The following is a 19,891-nucleotide window of genomic DNA, read 5'->3' as shown; positions in this document are numbered from 1 at the left end:
CCAACAGTTTGACGTGTTCATTATGGACTGGTGTTGGTGTAGAAGCTGAATGAAAGAGTTGTTTGCAAATTCGAGTCTTCAGGCAGACTCGTGTTCAGGTAGAGGGTGAAAGTAGTGTGGAGAAATAGTGGGAGGAGGTGGTGGCTGGGTGTCATTCGAAAAGGTAACTTTAAATACGAATAGAATATAACCAGTAAAAAACACAAGTATGCTACATAACATCAAAACACATAGTATCAGGAATCTTCTTCTGGACAGTATCGTGCATAACTGTTTTCTGAAGTTCGTAAGTCTGATAGGTCTCTCTACCCTTGGAAACTCCATCCTCTAGTTGCTGCCCGCGGTGGTTGATTGATTCTCCCAGGGAGCGCGCTCTGCTCAGTCCGGGGTAACTCCCGTGGACCAATCAGAACCGTGGACCTAGAACTTCCCAGTTGCACTCCCCAGACTTCAACCGCGACCCTAGCAGCAGAACCGGATGGCGGTTCGAAAAATCAAAAATGAGCTAGTTCCCTTGGGACGAGAGAGCTGAAAATCCAAAAAATAGTTCTTAGGGGGAAAAGGGAAATTACATTAGATCAAGTTTTTATTAGTCCTCTTTTTATTTCTTTAGACCGTAGGTTGTATCGTCGTTTCCCAGGTGCGGTGTGATCTTCAAACAACGTCTCAGGTTCAGGAATGTCCAATTGCATAGACGGTGACACAAGTCCTTGCAAAATATGATCACTCTCCTTTTCGGTACTAGTTTCTTTCAAACGGGCATCGCTGAAAGGGATGAAGCGAGGTACGGATTCTGTCTCAGAGTCGGCAAGTCCTTTGTTGACCCACCGGTCGTATGGAAGGGGTAGAGGGACCCGTTTGCAGTGGGTCCCATGTACCCAGTTCTTCTTGCCTTCCACTCGAACAGCAGATCTCGTTGAAAGCAACACTAGGTGCGGTCCGGTCCACCTCGGCTGTCCGTTGTTGGTGCGCTGGAAATTCCGCACCAAAACCCACGAGCCGGGTTCGATGAGGTGACCTGGATCGTCAGAGGCTGGTGGAGAGGAACTGTGAACCTGTTGGTGTAAAACACGTAATTTAGTTGTCAATTCGCACAAATAGTCAAGCAGTACGGGGTGTTCTATCTCGCTTAGTTTCTTGGGTCTTGGCACGCCCCAGACGTTGGTTGGGCGGCCAAACACGATCTCATGGGGGCTAAGTCCTAACCTGGAGTGGACAGTCGTCCTGGTTGACAAAAGTGCTAGAGGCAAAGCGTCATGCCATTTAAGACCTGTACTGGCTTGGATCTTGGCTAGTTTGAGTTTTAGAGTGCCATTGTAGCACTCTACTAATCCAGCTGATTGGGGGTGGTTTGCAGCGTGGAATTTCTGGTGGATGCCTAAACACTCACACACTCTCTTCATCACGCATCCTACAAATTCACTTCCGTTATCACTCCAGACGATTCTAGGCATACCAAACCTAGGGAAGAACTCTTTGACAAGTGCTTTGGCAGTTGATAAAGCGGTATTGTCCTTAAGGGGGTACGCTTCCACCCACCTTGAAAAGGCGCAAACAACAACGAGCACGTACTTTAGATTGTTGCACCTCTCCATGTGGATGAAGTCGAGCTGCAAAACCTCGAACGGATACGTTGGAGGCGCAAAATGACCAGCTGGAGTTGGGGTTCCCCTCCCGGGATTGTACTTCAAACACACCATACACTTTTCGACCACATTCTTTGCACATTTTGGGATGTTGCTATTCTGCCATACTGGGGCCAATAGTTTACATATTCCTCTCGAACTGATGTGTGCCATTCCGTGAGCCATTGTTACTACTGCAAGTACGTATGCATTAGGTAATAGCCATCGCTGGTGTTCCGATAGTTCGACCCAACAACCATTCGCATCCAATCTACCTGTGCTTTCTCTCCATTCATTCATCTCGTTCTCAGTGGCCTCGGCTTGTATCGATTTTACGCTTTCAATGGTGTCCTCACACATTCCCACATCAGCAATCCATCTGGCGGGACCCATAACATACATCCGACTCATTGTGTTCCTTGCAGTTTCTTTCGCAACCTCATCTGCAAAGGCATTCCCACGGCCAACATCATCCTGAATCTTTTTGTGTGCACTGCATTTTATAATGGCGACTTGTAGGGGTAAGGTAAGTGACTCAAGGAGCTCATTAACTAACTGGCCATGTTGTATCTTTGCACCATGGGACGTAAGGAACCCACGTTCACGCCACAATCTCCCAAAACTGTGAGCCACACCAAAGGCATATTGGCTGTCAGTGTACACATTCACTCGCTTTCCTTTCGCCAACACACATGCTCTAGTAAGCGCAATCAACTCTGCAGCTTGCGCAGAATTGTGGGAAACGCGTGCAGTCTCTACAATGGTGTGTAATGTCGTTACGGCATATGCTGTAGTCGTATCAACATTCGGCAACTTGAAACATGAACCATCAACCCATAGAGTATCATTGCATTCGGGAAGGGGAGTGTCCTGTAAGTCTACTCTCCCTTTTGTCTCTTCCTCTGTCCTGAAACAGCAGTCATGTTTGTCAATCTTGTCTGTCTCTGTCGGGATGGGTAATAACGTAGCAGGGTTGAGTGTATCACACCTCTTTATATGGATGTGACTTGCTAGCAGGGTAAGTTCGTAACTGGATAGTCGAGCGCTAGTAAGGTGTTGTGTCTTTGTCCTATTTAGCAAAATGTCTACTGCATGCGGAACCATAACGATCAAAGTGTTATTCATGACTAATCCAGCAGACTGTCGAATGCAGACAGCTGCTGCGGAAGTTGCTCTCAGACAACTTGGCAGTGCCTTAGCCACAGGATCCAGAGTTGCCGAAAAATACGCGCATGGGCACTGTTTGTCCCCAAAGAGTTGCGTTAAGACTGATAATGCACAACCTTCTTTTTCGTGGACATACAATGTAAAAGGCTTACCGTAGTTGGGGTTTCCCAACACAGGAGCCGAACACAATGCATCACGCAACTCGTGGAAACTCGTCTGACAATCTTCAGATCAAGGCATAGGATTAGGCGTGTCTTTGCGGAGTAGTGCTAGCAAGGGCTTGGCTAGTAGTGAGAAATTCGGTATCCATTGTCTACAGTACGATGTAATGCCCAAGAAGGCTCGAATCTCTCTCTGTGTCCTTGGGGCACTTAGTTCTGTAATTGCCTGTATTCTTTCTGGTGTTAGTCTCCTTCCCTCCTTCGATAAGATGTGACCGAGGTAGGTTACTTCTTGTCGACAAAATTGCAGTTTTGAAAGGGAGACTTTGTGCTTCATGTCACATAAGTGACGCAATAGCGACAACGTAGCTTCCTTGCAAATCTCTTTAGTGTCTGCAGTGATCAGTAGATCGTCTACGTACTGGATTAAGGTTGACCCATCTGGCAGTACAATTGTGTCTAGTTGTGTTTTCAGAGCCTGACTGAATATCGATGGGCTTTCGCAGTAGCCTTGAGGAGCGCATTTGAAGCGGAAGCTTCGTCCTCTTAAATTGAAGCCGAAAAGGTCTCTACTCTCTTCGGCGATCGGGATGCTGAAGAAAGCGTTCTTCAGGTCAATCACCGAGAACCAGTCTGCTGAAGCTGGAACCATTGTCAATAAAGCGGTAATGTCGGGGACCACTGGAAACTGCGGGATAACTACCTTATTTACTTCTCGGAGGTCAATAACAAACCTATACACAGGGGGCTGTGAAGGATCAGTACGTTTTAAGACCGGTAAAACTGGACTGTTACAAACGTTTCCTGTTGTTTCTTCGATAACATCTTTATCGATCAAATCATAAATGATCGTTAATAATGCCTTCTCGCATTCGTTAGATATTTTGTATTGGGGAATACGTGGCAATCCGACGTTGGCTTTCAAAGTTATGACATACGGTGCTATCTCCAAACGACCTACGTCGTTGGAACCATTAGCCCACAGTATATCGGGAAGTGATGACAATTCAGTTGGAATACCTTCTTTTGACAAGTACATTGGAGAAATGACTTTTTTTCCTAAAGTAAGTTGTACTCCCGAGGGAGAACAGTACAAAGTCGCATACAACCTCTTTAGCAAATCCAATCCTAACAAATTTTCACCGCAACCTGTTGTAAGAATGAGGGGTGCTTCTAATTCACAGGGGCCAACAGAAAGGGAAACAGGACTATAGATCGGGTTTCTAACAGGGGCGCCAGAGAAGCCTACTGAGACATTTATTTCACCAGACAAAGGTGCGCCAGGAAGGTTTGAGTGCATAATAGAACTTTTTGTAGCACTAGTATCCAGCAGAAATGGCTCTGACACTCCTGAGGTAATTACCTCGACATAAGGTCCATCCTGATCTACTGGAACTGAAACAACTCCCTCTCTTTGTCCATGGCTGTCCTAGCAATCATTACCCTCATTGTCGTGTTCGGTGTAGTAGTCGTCAGCATAGTACTGAGCTGACCTAGACGATGCGTTATTCTGTTGGTCAAAGCTATTCATGGAATTCTGAGGCGGAACAGATACTATGTTCTGGGAGAAATTTCCACGTCCCCTACCTCTGGGGGCATGTTGAACACCTCTTCCCCTTACACCTTGAGCACCGTTTAAACGTCGCGCAAGAGCCGGACAATTACTTTTAAAATGACCTTCTTCTTTGCAATACGCACATTGATTCGGGCCATATGTAGGACGCTGATGGGAAAGCTCGTTTCCTTGCGCGTCTCTAGAATACTGCTTATTCTGTTGATAATTGGGCTGGTTAGCCATACGGGGCGGATAGGCCTGTTGGAGAAGAACTTTAGTTTTTAAATCTTTCGTCTTTTTGTCTGCTTTGTCTAGCTCGTCTTTACGCCTATTTTCATAATACTGGGCTGTTGCTAAAATCTGCGCTGACGTAGAGACAGCCCAAGCACTTTCTGAGTCTTTTAGTTTAGCACACAATTCAGGAAGCAAATTGTGTACAAACTTGTCTACAAACAATCTTTGGCCACCCTCGGTAGCCATATCCTGACCACTATGGTCAGTGAAAGTTTCCTCAAATCTCGTGAAGAAGTCAGACACATTCTCGTCTTTCTTCTGCTTGCACGCGGATAGCTTGTCCCAGTTCACGCGTACTTCAGGCATAATGGTCTTCATGTACGCAATAATTCTACCAGGAAGTTCAGCTATTAACGGCTCAGGCTTGAAACCACCGACTTGTCTAGCATCTGTAGTCGCAATGTTCGCCCACGAGTCACCTAATTCTTGGTCATGATCTGTATGACGTATCTTACTCCATAAAGGATGTGGAACAACGTTCCCAAACAACATGTCTATATCCGCTAAATTCCTTATACATGAGCTTGCAGTTTGGGACAACTCCTTATAATACCCAGTCGGGTTTTTACGGGGATCGGGTAGTGTCTGTTTGAGTGCTAAAACTTCGGATCTTTTCCAGGGGACATGTACCCATATACGCTGGAAATGAGGCAGAACCGGTGGAACTGCGTTTGCATCGCCTTCCCTCCAAACCGGAGGAACCTCTCTCATGGGGTACTGTCTCGCTCTTTTCCTACTAGATGTACCACTGTCAGAGGATGACCCAGAATTACCACCCGTACTTCGATGTGATAATAATATCTCAACTGCTTTTTCAACGTCGGGACCAACTATCATACCCTCCCCAAATTTAAATCGTATACTACACAACTCTTGCTGGTTGCTCTTCTGACCATTATCTTCCAAATCCTCACACAGAAAAACGCACATCTGCTCAAAGACGTATCTCTGTGTTGGTTCATCCCATTGACAGAAAACGTTCATGACAGACTCTACATCATATCTTGCTGTGTCAATAGCCCAATTTCGGGCTAACTTATTCAAAGATTCTCTTTCCTGATAATCGGGCATTTGGCTTCGTAATTGCCTTCGTTCCGTGTTAGGGGTCGTTTTAGGCGACCAAAAAAGTGGTGAAGGAAAGTTAGTAACAATGCTGGCCATTTTATGCCAGACGGAAGGTGAAAGTGGGGGAATAACTGGTGGTAGAACAGAGTCGCGCAAAGCAGAAACAGAAATGTTCGTAGAACGAGTATCAGAGAGACTAGAAGGTGCGCTAGGCGAAATTTTAGAAGGAACAGTAGGAGAAATAGATGTGATCGGTGAGCCTTGAGGAGGCTGTACCAGAGAAACAGGAGCCAGCTGAAGAACAGCTGGTGAGTGCTGTAAAGGAGCCTGTATAACAGCTACCAGAGGTGCAACTAAAGGTTGCGGAGGTGCTGTGGCATTTTGTGCATAGGGTGGTGGAGAATTTAATAAGTGGGACATTAATGGATCTTTCTCGGATCCTTCCTTTTGACCTTGTCCCTTATTTGGCAGCATCGGGTAACATTTATCTATCGCTAATTTCTTGCTCCTAAGCATCTGTTCGCTTTCCTGCTCTTCCTCGTTATCTCTGTATGCAACGGCAGCTTGTACCATCGACATACTTCTTTTATTTCTTTTTGCTAATTTTATTTCTTTCTGTTTGGCTTCTTTGCGCCATAGGCGGAAAGAGTCAAACATCGCCGGCCGGGCTTTCTTCTTGAACAGTTTGACCTCTAGGTTATCTAAAACTTCTGAGTCGAAACTACCATATTGGGGCCATTTTAAAACACCATCCTTGCGGGTGTATTTTATCCATACTTGGTTATACGTTATAGGACCTACGCCGTGCCTTACATAGAGCTCATACGTTGGAGTTCCAATTGGAGGAACCGGACAGGAATCCTCTAATCGGCAGTCCTTACTACAACCAAGACAAAACAAGTTTCCAAGTTTGCTAAAACCAGGCATCTTCGCTCACTAGTCTAGCTTCAAACTTCAAAGGATTATCTATTACGATATTTCTCGTGAATACACGAGTCCTTCGGCTTTGGGGCTTGCAAGTACCAAATCAAGTCGCATCTCAAGGATACCAAAAACTAAGGACAAACTAAGGACTAGGAGACGCTCCACTTATACTTAACTGAAGTATTTGAAGATCTGTGACGTCGCTAGAAGACTCGTCTATCGTTTCGCTCTACCAAGGATCACTGGGTCCAAAACAAGGCGATAGTCAGGGCAGCAGTCCTTCGTAGCCGTCGGGACGCGGGGAACCTCGCAGCAGAGACCTTCGGAACCACATCGACATACAGGGGTCGCTGAAGTGGCTGGCCGTCCTCCGGAATTTTCACACGAAGCTCCTCACGAACATCTGGCTTGGACCGTCACCGCTTGATATCGCCCCGGTTGGGCGCCAACTGAGGTAACGGGTTTTTAGGAACCCGCTGGTGTCTGGGGATAACACCCGAAGACCTCTGAGTTCTCCCTTGTTCCGGACCACAGAAACACGGAGTCTTCTAGTCGCAGTCAAAGATCAAGTTTTATTGGTAGCTACCAAGTAACATGTGTCCCAGAAGTACACCACACGGAGAGTAGGTTCTAGGGAGACTGTTCGTTTTTACAGAACCAGCCTTCTCCTTATATACACGATACATGGCTTCAAGCAAGAATTCTTGAGTTTATGGTATGGCAATATACATATTTCTACAATAATACAAAGAGCGAAGTCATGTAAGCAAGCCCATATTTTAGATGTCCAGTTCGTTGATAGATTACCCAGTTAGGCCTGGAACTCCCATCAGATATCGATGAAACCTCAATAAAGAAAGGTACAACCCAGTCATAAAACTGGCCATAAACAAGGAACGTGGACAGGTGCATGTTTGCAGAAAGCATGGTCTGTATGTAGTGAATGGTTCGTGGAATGTTATGCGTAGATGCTATCGTATTCGGCCACTGGGCGAGGAGCTGCCTAAACAGGTTTGGCCGAAGACAGTGGGGTCAGTTGGGACAGGTCAGGGGAAAGTCACGAAAGGTGGACGTGTCTATTTGGATCAAGCTCGACCTTTAATTGACTTATCATGAGGGCAAGATGCAAGATGGATGCCGTTCACAAAATGGAGTTTAAGGGATGGGACGGAAACCGTGATTTAGGGGTGTTGGCAACCCTCGATTGTAACGCAAATACATAGGACTGATGTCCTAATCATTATCGGTTCATAGACACCAAAATCGTCTTGGTACGTGGAGATTTTGTGACACGGGTATTGGACCTCGATATCGGGAAAACAACGGGGTCCAGATTTTGAGAACCACAGGTTACACCATCCTTACCTGAGGTTTGGCATTACCAAGTGTCTGTGATTGGTGTTTCTACAATTAAGGTATCTGCTCTACTGCAAAACCTTGAGCCTGTGTCAAGAGTGCAAAGCACTCTCATTTATTAACAGCAAACTTGAGTATAGAAGGGTTCAACATCTTCATCGGCCTCCGACTCCCCAGAACCTCCACAGTGCATTCCATGTTTCCTGAAATGCATCTCAGAATTGCGATGGGTCGGCATAAGGGCAGCACTAGACCGCTGACCTTGCACAGTAGAAGACCTTATTACGCCAAGTTTATACAGGGCATGCAATTTTGTAATGGCCACAGAACTCATTACCTGCTGCAGAGAAGTAATGTTGTAGGTACTGTGGTAGACCTCAAACTATTGTTATTTTGTGATTGTCAACGTCCTTTTACAATTGCCTTTAAAACCTTCTGTTTTGTACCAAAAATATTTCCAAAAGTATGATCTTTTTTCTGCATCAGTTATCTCTATTTCCTAACATGTTTTTAGCGGTGGTGACCTGGCCCAATCCTCTCTCACTTAACGCCTTAACCGCGGTGCGGGTGTTCTAAAGGGTGGGCGGGGGCGCGTCGGCCGTTGGACGTGCGCAGCACCAGGGGGGGTAGCTCGCGCGACGGCCGACGGCAGCAGCGAAGGGGTTAACAGTGGCTAGGTTCATGACAAAGGTAGATTGCTCCATAACTTAAAGGTTCTGTGTAAACACACACATTTCTATTGCTCACATTTGTGAACTGGGGCCTGTATTACAAAGGTGCTAGATTTTCAGACCTGGAAACTCCAGACTTAGGGCCTGATTTATTTGCCGGTGGTATGGGTACTCTGCTACAATGATGACGGAGTACACGTCCCGTCAACATAATGGTCCGTCTCTAACGACTATTAGACCCCTCCAACGGCCTGACTGTGTAAGGGCTGTCAGAGGTTGACGTGTGTCCGTCCATCTATTTTAGATGGGTGGAAAGTCAGGTCAGTTTTCACTGCCAGTCACCACCAGGAAAACCCTTACAGTAAGGGGGAGTAAAAACTGTAAATTCCCCTCTCCATAGGAGACTACTCCAGTAGAGAGGGGGGCATTGTTGTTCTCATTTTCAAAAACAAAATCTCCCTTTGGAGTTCGTTTTTGAAAATTGAAAAAAAAGTTTTTTAACTTTGTTGTACATGTCCTTAATGTTTGACCTAACCGTAAGTCAGTTACAATGCATGATAGGAACTGCCTTGTCAGCGGTTCCTGTTGGTGCATTAAATGTCCGCTGGCCCGACAGACATTTTTAAATTTGGCATGTCCTGACCACCGCCAGGGCAACGGAGTAAAATACTTTGTCGCCTTGGCGGAGGACGGCCCGACTGCCAACAATTAAATTGGGCCCTTTGTGATACCTTATGTACTGCACGGGCTCTCACAATCTAGTCCTTCTTACAATCTTCAGATGTAGGTCTCATTCCTGCTGGACTGGACAAACTGAAGGTGTCTAAGTCTGCTACAGTGTTTATGTTTTTTCAGTCATTGGTCTTTTTTCTAATAGTGGTGGGAAGCTTGATAATTCCTGTCAATTGGAGATTGTGGTTTTAGTATCTTGGACACATTTATCTTCTGAAATGAGACACTATTGTCAAGTAATTTTACACTTTGGTCTGAGGCATGTGGGATATGAATAAAGCAATTTTATACAAGTTAGTTTCTATTTTTATCTAGCAGAAAAACATGCCCAACAGTCTAAATTCAATATCTTTTCCATTTCAGGAAGATTTTCTGCTGCCATATCTCCATAAGATTGTTCATATTATTCTGTCTATCGTACAGGGGATCCAGTTGCTGTTTCTGGGATGAAACAAAACACTACAGACAACAGAACACCTTTCCAGCAGGAGGTGGAGGATGAAGGAGGAAACCCAGGTGAGTTGCTTTTGTTAGTCGTAGGCTGAGTGGAGGTGGGCAGCTGGGGTGATCAACTCATAATTTGTTCAAGATGTAAAAGGACAATCCTAGCCAGGAAATAGCCCAGCACTGAAAAACCTATGCAAACAAACTTTAAACTCTGATCATTTCTAAATGCATATGCAAAAAGAACTGTTGATGGACAGAATGCAGAACAATGTCATACATTCACCCCAGTAGAGAGATCTGGGCCTAAATCCATCGTTTTTTTGCTCGCCATGTCATTCCAGTTTTAACCCAGCCATATGCAAATCAGTCTTGACCCTTTGCCTCATGGGAACAGTCTAGCCTGAACTGAATCATTCAGCATTCCATCCATCATTTGTTTGTATATCACTTTTCGCCCTAAGTGGGATGGTTATGCCCAGACGTGGGTCCCTTGCTCACTTTGCCGCTAGATTCAAGCTAGCCTGGCTGATGAAGAGTAGTACCCAGAAACCGGTCCTAGGATGCTTGTTTCCAGTTCAGGGAGGACCTGGCTTGGCAGTTCGGGCTGGACTGTTCCCATGAGGCACAGGGTCAAGACTGATTTACATATATCTGAGTCCAAACTGGGGTGGCTTAGTGAGCAGAAGAACTATGGATTTAACTCAGATCTTTTGACTGGGGGTGAATGTATGATTTATTCATCAATCCGTCCATCATTTGTTTGCGTATCACTTCTCACCCTAAGTGGGATGGGTATGCCCAGACGTGGGTCCCTTGCTCATTTTGCCGCTACATTCAAGCTAGTCTGGCTGATGAAGGGTAATACCCAGAAACCAGTCCCAGGATGCTTGTTTCCAGTCCAGGGAGGACCTGGCTTGGCAGTTCGGGCTGGACTGTTCCCATGAGGCACAGGATCAAGACTGATTTGCATATAGCTGGGTCTAAACTGGGGTGGCGTAGTGAGCAGAAGAACGATGGATTTAACCAAGATCTTTTGACTGGGGATGAATGTGTGATTTATTCAGCATTCCATCCATCATTTGTTTGCGCATCACTTCTAAATGCAACCGCAAATGTTTAGTGAATCATTAGCTGTGCATTTGAGCGAAACAACCAGAAGTGCTATATGGATTTGTGGAGGAACGCAGAATCCATAACATCATCACGAATAAAGTTTTCACATTTTAGAATCCAACAGCTAAAGAAGATAAGCATACCCTTAATGAGAAACATACATTTTATAGAGTGACCCTCCATTCAGTATTCCACATAAAGTGTAATGTGACTGCAGGTGGAATACATAATTTGAAATATAGTCTTGTTTGTTACCGGTCATGTTATGTCATCATATGTTGACTCAAGGCCACAAAATGTGAGGGTGAGCAGTAGACAGATGAACACAAAGGCCTATTTAGGATTCAGCTAAAATTATTATATTGGTGTATGTACGAGTTGTAAGTTCCCTCTGTGTACCTTGGTGTACACCTGCTGTAGTGTTAAGGATTGTGGTGGGAAGGGAAGGATCTGTCATTCGTTGGTGATACTTGCTGAACTCCTGACCATGCTAACCCCTCTTTATCCTTTATCTGTAGCAAGCACAGGCGTAAGCACATCTTTAAAATCAATAGTCTGTGTACATCACTATAAAGTTAGTACTACCCTACATCCTCACCATATTACGATAACACAAATACTACAGCTCTCATTTCATGTGCAACACTACAGCATGTTTTTAATAGTTAAAGTCTATAGTTTGTGGTTTCACTAAAACCATGAAAACATTTAAATAGCGCTACATATAAAATTAACAGTGAGCACATTTTTAATTACACCGCATAGTCAGGAGAATTTTGTACCCAAATAAATATGAAATTTCTTGACTGTAGCCAAGGATAGCATAGTTAACGTCCTCTATTTAATCCCTGCAGCTGGACGTTCCACCCAACATGAATGGGACATCAGACTACAAGGATATATGCTCCTCCTCCCCCCACTGCTGGACTTCTAAGAGCAAGAAAAGATCACATGACTGAGCGAGCGGAGGCCATTGTTTTTCCCTCTTCCATTCAAGTGATAGTTGGAAAAACAAAATTTTAATCGCTGTTCCATGTCATCTTCTTTTGCTGCTCACTGAAGTTGTGGCCTTTGGAAGGAAAGAAAGCATGCCTTTGCGAGCTTACTAGAGGAGCAGCTGAACTCTAGTTTTGCAGTGTGGCAGAAATTCACCTGGTCTAGAGCAAAGACCCCTTTTTTTGTAAAATATGTTGTTAACATGTTAAACACATCAACACATATTGTGAGCTGTGCTGTCAGGCTGTGAAACACCCATGATACAAAACCCATCATATACATCCATGTCATGTATGTTCCAGACACAGTAAACAAATCAGGGGTGTGGAATTCCTATAGCCCGACACCCAGGACATATTGTTTGGGGTCAAGGGCTACAAGTATTCATGAGTATTTTGTCCAAACCCCCTGCAGTGCAAATACTTTGGCTGCCAGTTTACAGTACCACATTATGGATCAGGAAAGGGCATTGTCTGCAGTCAAGGCAATTTTTGTGATCCTATATTAATGCTGTTCGGGGTTCATTACTGCAAAGCCTTCTAAGGACATTTTGTACTCTTGCACTGCACTACTGACAGCGGTTCCAGCATAAACATGTGTACACAGGTTTTCAAAGTTTAGCAATATGAGGCTATGTAGAATGCTCCCAGAACGCTCTCCGATCAGATGAAAGCAATATGGATGATTCTTTGCTTTCAAAATAAAATGTTCACAAACAAAAAGGAAATAAAGGGGAAAAAACATTTTGCTAAACTACTGTAACATTTTAGGTACCATGTCTTTGTAGCATTGTTTATAAAATGTGTTGATGCATACTAGTAGTTCCCAAAAATATTCCTAATGGAAAATTGGTGGAATCCGTTTCAACAAGATTATGGGAAACATGAAAATGAACAAGTATTCGTAAAGTCAGTAAGTCTGAAATTGGTGGTCAGCCTTTTGGTTTTGTCAATGTGTGGCTTGTTTTCGCATGGTTTTTATAAAACCTTACTGGCCTGGGAGGAGCCAGGCCCTCACCATTATAGCAAGCATTGGCAAAAATTCCCCCAAAAATTGGCCTTAAAAAGCACACATTGCCACATTCATTCCTGGCACTGAACAAAACTACTTTGTGTGCCAGTATGCTCTTTGTGAAAGAGCAGAATGCTGTCGCTCATAGTGAAGCCAGCTGATAGAGAGCGAGAGATAGAATTTTAACAAACACACATGGTCTTGGTTAACGGCAGACCTAATTAGGGGCCCCATTTTTAAAGAAATCCCAAATGTGCACCCATGGTATATGTCCTTGCGTTAGTGCAGATTTACGGCTTTCATGAATTCACAAGAATTTACAGAAGTTGGTCAAGAAATCGTAGCCCTAGAAAATATTTCTGAACTCAATTTTAGCACGATCAAACATGTATGTGTAGATTTGCTCATGCGAAAATCTGTTGGGCGTTTGCAAGTTCACATTACCTCCAACCACTTTTTTCCCACACTCGAAGAAGTTTTACGTCTAACATTGTCAGCAGTAAATTTCTAACCTTTCCTAGTATGGGAAAAGACTAGAGAAGAGCTGGTGGAAACCCTTAAAACATGCAAGTTAGTAGGTTTGCACAGAATCAAAAGGGCATTGCAATCCTGGAACTATTGCTTACCACTACCTTCAACCCTATTGTGTAGACCCGAGGAAAGGTGGCAAATGAAGAGAATTGCTAGCATTCAAACCCTACTATGGTATTAGCCCTGGCATAATCAGCGAGACTATATCAGAGCTCCTATATAATTGAATTGCTGCCTTAGTTTGTCACTACACTAAAGAGACAAGTGGATTTTGTTACAGGGCAAGTAGAGTTATGAAGCAGCCTGCCCTATGGACAAGTAGATAGTTTTTTAAATTCCAAACCCCTGCAGATAATTGAGTTATAAATCTCATTGTCAAGGTAATGAGTACTTTCATTGCTGCTTCTTCAAGTACATTATTACTTCATTTTAGCCTCAATAAATGAGGAGAACTCTAATTATAAATATAGCATCATCTGGCATCAAAACGCTTGCCAAGTATACTGAAAATATTTAAAGTACAAAGAACAGATTCATTCACACATTTTATTCCCTCCCAGTACTCCCTCACTTTTCATACCTTTTGTCTAGCCAAAACAAAAACTTACATGTATGTCTCATACTTCTATCGCAAATATTGACTTGCTGCAGTTGAAAAATGTGGCCTGCAACCAAACAATGGCCCTGTGAAAATATCTGCAAACTGGACGTCGCACCTGTTTTTTGGTGATTCCACATGTGAACAGCCTAACAAAATGCATTTTTCCATCAGCACATCAGGGTGTTCTGTCTTTATTGCTTCTGCCTCAAAGGATCACCCATACTGGGAAAACTATGCACAATCTCCAAAGTTTGAAATTATCCAACACTTCTCATCCTTGATTAGTATTTGACTGTCTAGATTTCCCCACTCGTAGGTCTCTGCACAGTCTCTCAGCTAGATAATGGGCAGAATTCAAGATCTTTTGTCTTGTGCACAAGGCTTCTCTCGGATAAGTATCCTGTGGTCGTACAGAAGTATTGGTACCATGTTGGCAGACCACATGCCTAAAATTAGCCACTCAAAACCTTATCTCACCCGATGAATGTTCTAATGTTTGGGGGTAGTGAATTTCATGCACAGGGTTCTTCCCTATGGAACTTGCTTCCTCTTCCTTCTAAATACAGTTTTCTAACAATTCCGAACTCCCTAAAGATGCACCTATTCGGGCAGGTTTTTCACCTATGAGGCAGTTGACTTTTCTGGCCGCAGATTTTTGCTGCCTCCATTGTTCTCTCAGCAGTTATTCCTAATCTGTGTAGTAACTCCATTACTTGCGAAGTGCTCTATACTGACCAAAATAGTGCAACATAAAATAGATCCTTTTTTTAGAGCCAGTGTTGCACATCTTGAATGTCAAGTGTCCTAGATTCTGTCTAGATGGACAATGGCTCTTAAATTTTCACACTGTTTTTAAACAATTGTAAAGGAAAGTTCATAAACTACCCCACTTTTTTAAGGTATGTTAGAGTACGTACAGGTATTAATCCTCTCCCCCAGAAAGTACATTGATTTAATACATCAGAAAAGTGTCAGTTAACAACTACGAGACCCCAGAGAGCAGAATCCAGAGAAGCATCATATGGGTACAATGTGTAATATTAACATTACTGCTGACAAAAGATCAAACCTGAGTTTGCTTATTATGAGGAGATTTGTAACTAATTGATCACAGGGGGGTTGGAAGTGATGGGATTGTGCGCTACGCCAGTTGGGCAGAGTATTGCCTAGATGAAGTAGAGTTCTTCTTTTTGACAAATTCATGCATGATATGGCAATGTTATTCTTAACTCTTATATTGCTAGGGCTTTGATAGTAGGTTCTATACTGAATAACTCTTGCCTGTCGTTGGATTTCGTGACATTCTCTTGTAGTGATGGCACTTAATATTATTGAAGTGCCTAACATTTGTCTAGTCAGGGACAGCTTACAATATTCCTCCTAAATGACATACTGTAAAAGGTCTGTGATCCTTTAATGAACAACATTACCCCCACTTCCTTTTATAAATCATTCTCCTTATAAGATTTTTGACTTTAAATTTTGTTCTGCAGTGCATCGATCCAAGACCAGAAGTGTGAATGAGAATCCGTCCTGTATATGCCCACTGAAGAGACAGCAAGGAACATCTAAGAGTAAGAGAAGCCTCACCTGCAAGGAGTGTGAGAATATATTCACTAAGATGTCATGCATTCTAGATCATCCAGGATCACATACATTTGGGAGACCCTTTTACTGCAGTGTCTGTGGAAAGATGCTTCTTCTGCAGCATCAGAGCACAGTCACAAGGGCGGGGCCATTTTGCTGCACAGAGTGTGAAAAGAGCTTTACTAACAAGTCTAATCGTCTGAGGCACCAGAGACTCCACACACAGGCTCGACCCTTCCAACGTACTGAGGGTGAGAATACCTTTACTCAAAAGAACAATCTTCTAAGGCACCAAATAAGCCCCAAACAGGCGAGGCCCTTCCATTGTACTGACTGTGATAGGACCTTTAATCTGAAGCACAATCTTCTAGTTCATCTAAGAATCCACACCGGGGAGAAGCCTTTTGACTGCATTGATTGTGGAAAGAGCTTTACTCGGAAGCAAAATCTTCTAACTCATTCAAGAATTCACACCGGGGTGAAGCCTTTTCACTGCACAGAGTGTAAGAAGAGCTTTAACCGGAAGCAAAATCTTCTAACTCATCTACGAATCCACACAGGGGTGAATCCTTTTCCTTGCACCGAGTGTCAGAAGAGCTTTAAGAACAAACAAAATCTTCTTACTCATCTACGAATCCACACCGGGGAGAAGCCTTTTCACTGCACAGAGTGTGAGAAGAGCTTCACTCAAAAGGGAAATCTTCAATCACACCAAAAGGTCCACACAGGGGTGAGGCCTTTCCAGTGCACCGAGTGTGAGAAGAGCTTTAATCAAAAGCGTCATCTTTTAGATCACCAAAAAACACATACAGGGGTGCGGCCATATCAGTGTACTAAGTGTGAAAAGAGCTTTAATTGGAAGCAAAACCTTCTAACTCACTTACAAATACACACAGGAGAGAGACCCTTCCACTGCACAGTCTGTGAGAAGCGCTTTTTTCAAAAGCGTGATCTTCTCAGTCATCAGAGAATCCACACAGGGTTGAGGCCCTTTCACTGCACAAAGTGTGAGAAGAGCTTTAATTTTAAGCAAAACCTTCTAGCTCACATACGAATACACACAGGAGAGCGGCCCTTCCACTGCACCAATTGTAAGAAGAGCTTTATTCAAAAACGTGATCTTCTGAGTCATCAAAGAACCCACACAGGGTTGAAGCCTTTTCACTGTTCTGAGTGCGACAAAAGATTTACTCAAAAGAAAAGTCTTGTGAAGCACCAGAGAATCCACACATAGCCGAGGCTTGTTGACTGCACCAAATGAAGGAGACATTTTGGTAAATGACTTAAAAGTGCCAAAAGATTAGATGCAGAAAAGGAGGACATTAACTGCAACAAGTAGGTTTTAAAAGAAATATCTGTATTGGCAGTTTAAAGACAGGAACAGAAAACAATGACAAAAGAAGCGGAAGGGGAATGGGTAATGTCTCGTCTCATTATCAATGGGTGCTTCATGTGAGTACAGAGTCACTAGGATGTTATCACGATGTGTACTGCTTAGCACTCATTGATGCATTCACCACTGATGCTATTGTGCAGAGTGACATTTTGATTGCCAATATGGGCAACTGTTAACACTACTCCATCACACTGCAGCACGCAGGTTGAGTTTTGATCAACACAAAAGTCTTTTAAAGGATCCAAAAATCTTGACTAGAGTGACGCTCGTGCACTGGACAGAGAACAAGAACAGAAATACTCAAAAGATACATCTGACCCGTGGCCAAAAAATATACCCAAATACAACACCTTCACTTTTCATCCAAAACATTTACTTTCAAGGTGCATGCAACAACCAAAACGTTTACAATGAGAGGTTTTTTGCCTTTTCTTAAAACACCTCATCACTTTAGACATATTATTGCCATTGGTAAGTTTATTGCATACTGTGCCCCTGCGCCCTGAACCAATTTTCTACTTTAAGATTATTAGTAGTCCCATTTACATAGATCTCAAAGTTCTCTTTGAGGAATACCGTATGAATCTTGTTCTCCAGTGTGCTGTTCACTCCTGATATATTGTGGATTATGGTATTACAAATTAGCAATTTCTCAGAATTTATACAGCTTATTTCTGGCCAAAATTGATACCGAGTGTTGCCCCGCCACATAGAAAGCGGAAGTTCTTTCCTTGTGGTGTCACCTTCCTAGCTTGACAATGATTTTAGTTTAGGTGACCCTCTTCTGCTATCCCAGAAGGAGCACATTGTGGCAAAGGGGTGTGAACAGAACCCTTCATTTTTAATTAAGTTTCCATGGTAACTCAAGAGTCAAACAAAAACCTAAAGTTCTTCACTTTTGGAAATAGTTTGTTCGCTACTAAACTGATACCCATATTCTTTTACAGCTGCTCTCCTCTTGTTGACAGTGTGTGCAGAATAAAAAAATTGTTAGCATTCCTGCCAAGAATTTTCAATTCTATTGAGGACATGGAGGCGCGGATTATGCTTTATCTTTCTTTACTGAAAATCACAGCAGCCAACGACAATCGTTTAACACACACAATAAACTACATTTTCCACAATGCATGGTCCAACTCCAATAACCATAGAGATTAACCATCTATAAATCAAGTCCCAAACACGAGCACTTCCTCTTTCTTTGCTTCGAACAAGCATTGTCCATGTAAATTCGCAGCTTGTCCAATGATGGCAGAAACTTTGTAGAAAAAAAACGCAAACCATTTTAACATGACAGACTCAACAGAAGTCCATATCGATGAAGGATGTATTGCACGCCTTCCGAGACATCCAAATAAGCGACCACTTATTCACCTTTTTGCTCAGCTCCTGAAGCAGAGCTATCAAATCGTAAGAATCGTGATAACTAATTGTATCAGGGTGGGTAAAATAACAGTCATGTACAGTGGGTGGGATAATCCTCGCCTCTGTGGCCTTACTAGAATTGAAAATTCTATGCGCGAATGCTAGAAACTTTTTTTATTCTATTACTGGACCTGAGGCTTCGGATTATGCTGGTTTAATGTTTTTCCAACACAACAGAAGAAATATCGTCACTTAACCTTTAAATACATGCTTGCATGTTTATTTAAAATCTTTTTGATGTCAGTTCTTAGTTGAGTAGGCTGCAGCCTAGTGCTGCTGTTGATCAGGGGCCGCACGTCCAGGTCAGTGCTGTATAGCAGTCCATAACCAGAAAGATAAAGCATACTAAAGAATTTGACACTGGTGGCCCGAAACATGGAATGTTTAGCCTATGGCAAGCTCTTTTGTGGGTCAGTCATGTGCCGTAGGCCCATGCCTCTCTCTCACACTGTGAGAGCTGTGCAGGCAGCAGACTCTTTTCACAGTGGTGGTTCCCGTGTCGGGGCTCAGGAAAGACACTGATGCAGGCAGAGATAGTCGGTGTCAAACCAGTTAGGTTAGATGTGCTTTGTAGCTACACTGATTCTCCTCTACCCGCTCCTACCACCGGAATGGGCAACTGTGGCTATTAGAGCAGCACTGTTAGAAGCAAGGCAGAGCAATGAAAGCAGGCCTGCCCCAGGTTTAGCTGGTACTTGCTAGCTGTTCAAGGAGTAGGGTGGGGGTTAGTGTTGTGGTTACTCAGTGGCCTCATGCATCCACTTAAAAAAATGTGCGTTTGACCTCAGCTTTAAATCCTTGGAGGTTCTCTCAGCCTCCAAAAGATCCTTATGATGTCTGTGTCCTGCACACACAGCCTGTTTAGTGCAAACACCTTTCTCGCCTCAGTTTGTAAAGTGGCTCACTTGTCAACTGTACTAATGAATGTAATTTCTCTGTAAACCCACATACGTGGTTCACTCTTTTTAAATAAAGTTAAACAATGCATTTAATGCACAACTATTTAAATAAATATGTTGGCTACTCGTTGAGCCATATGTTGTACAAACATGCAGCTTGGAAGAGCAGCTTATGGGATATTCCAGCATTACGTATACAGTGGCATTGCTTTCTTTCAGCAGAAACCGCTTATTTTCCTATCAAACCATACACCTATGAAAGCAACAACTGGTCCTTAAGTCGAGTCGGCTCTTCCCTGTGGTTTCCCTAAATACTTTTCCAGCTCAGTGAAGTA

At 43.4% G+C, this 19,891-nt stretch overlaps 1 protein-coding gene across 1 annotated transcript in view; it reads left to right on the top strand.

Annotated features, from left to right (window-relative positions):
• The window catches only part of LOC144772324 (uncharacterized), a 517,545-nt gene extending 497,892 nt beyond the window's left edge, over nt 1–19,653 (top strand). Inside the window, exon 13 of the mRNA XM_078656565.1 lies at nt 16,218–19,653. Coding sequence (XP_078512691.1) covers nt 16,218–17,070 — 853 coding nt within the window. The 3' untranslated portion in view covers nt 17,071–19,653. The remainder of the gene's footprint in view (nt 1–16,217) is intronic.
• The last annotated feature ends 238 nt before the right edge of the window (nt 19,654–19,891 follow it).

Source organism: Lissotriton helveticus, chromosome 8 (genome assembly GCF_964261635.1).
Source record: "Lissotriton helveticus chromosome 8, aLisHel1.1, whole genome shotgun sequence".
NCBI lineage: Eukaryota > Metazoa > Chordata > Amphibia > Caudata > Salamandridae > Lissotriton > Lissotriton helveticus.
Note: the sequence above shows the minus strand (reverse complement) of the source record. Positions and strands in the feature narration are given on the sequence as shown.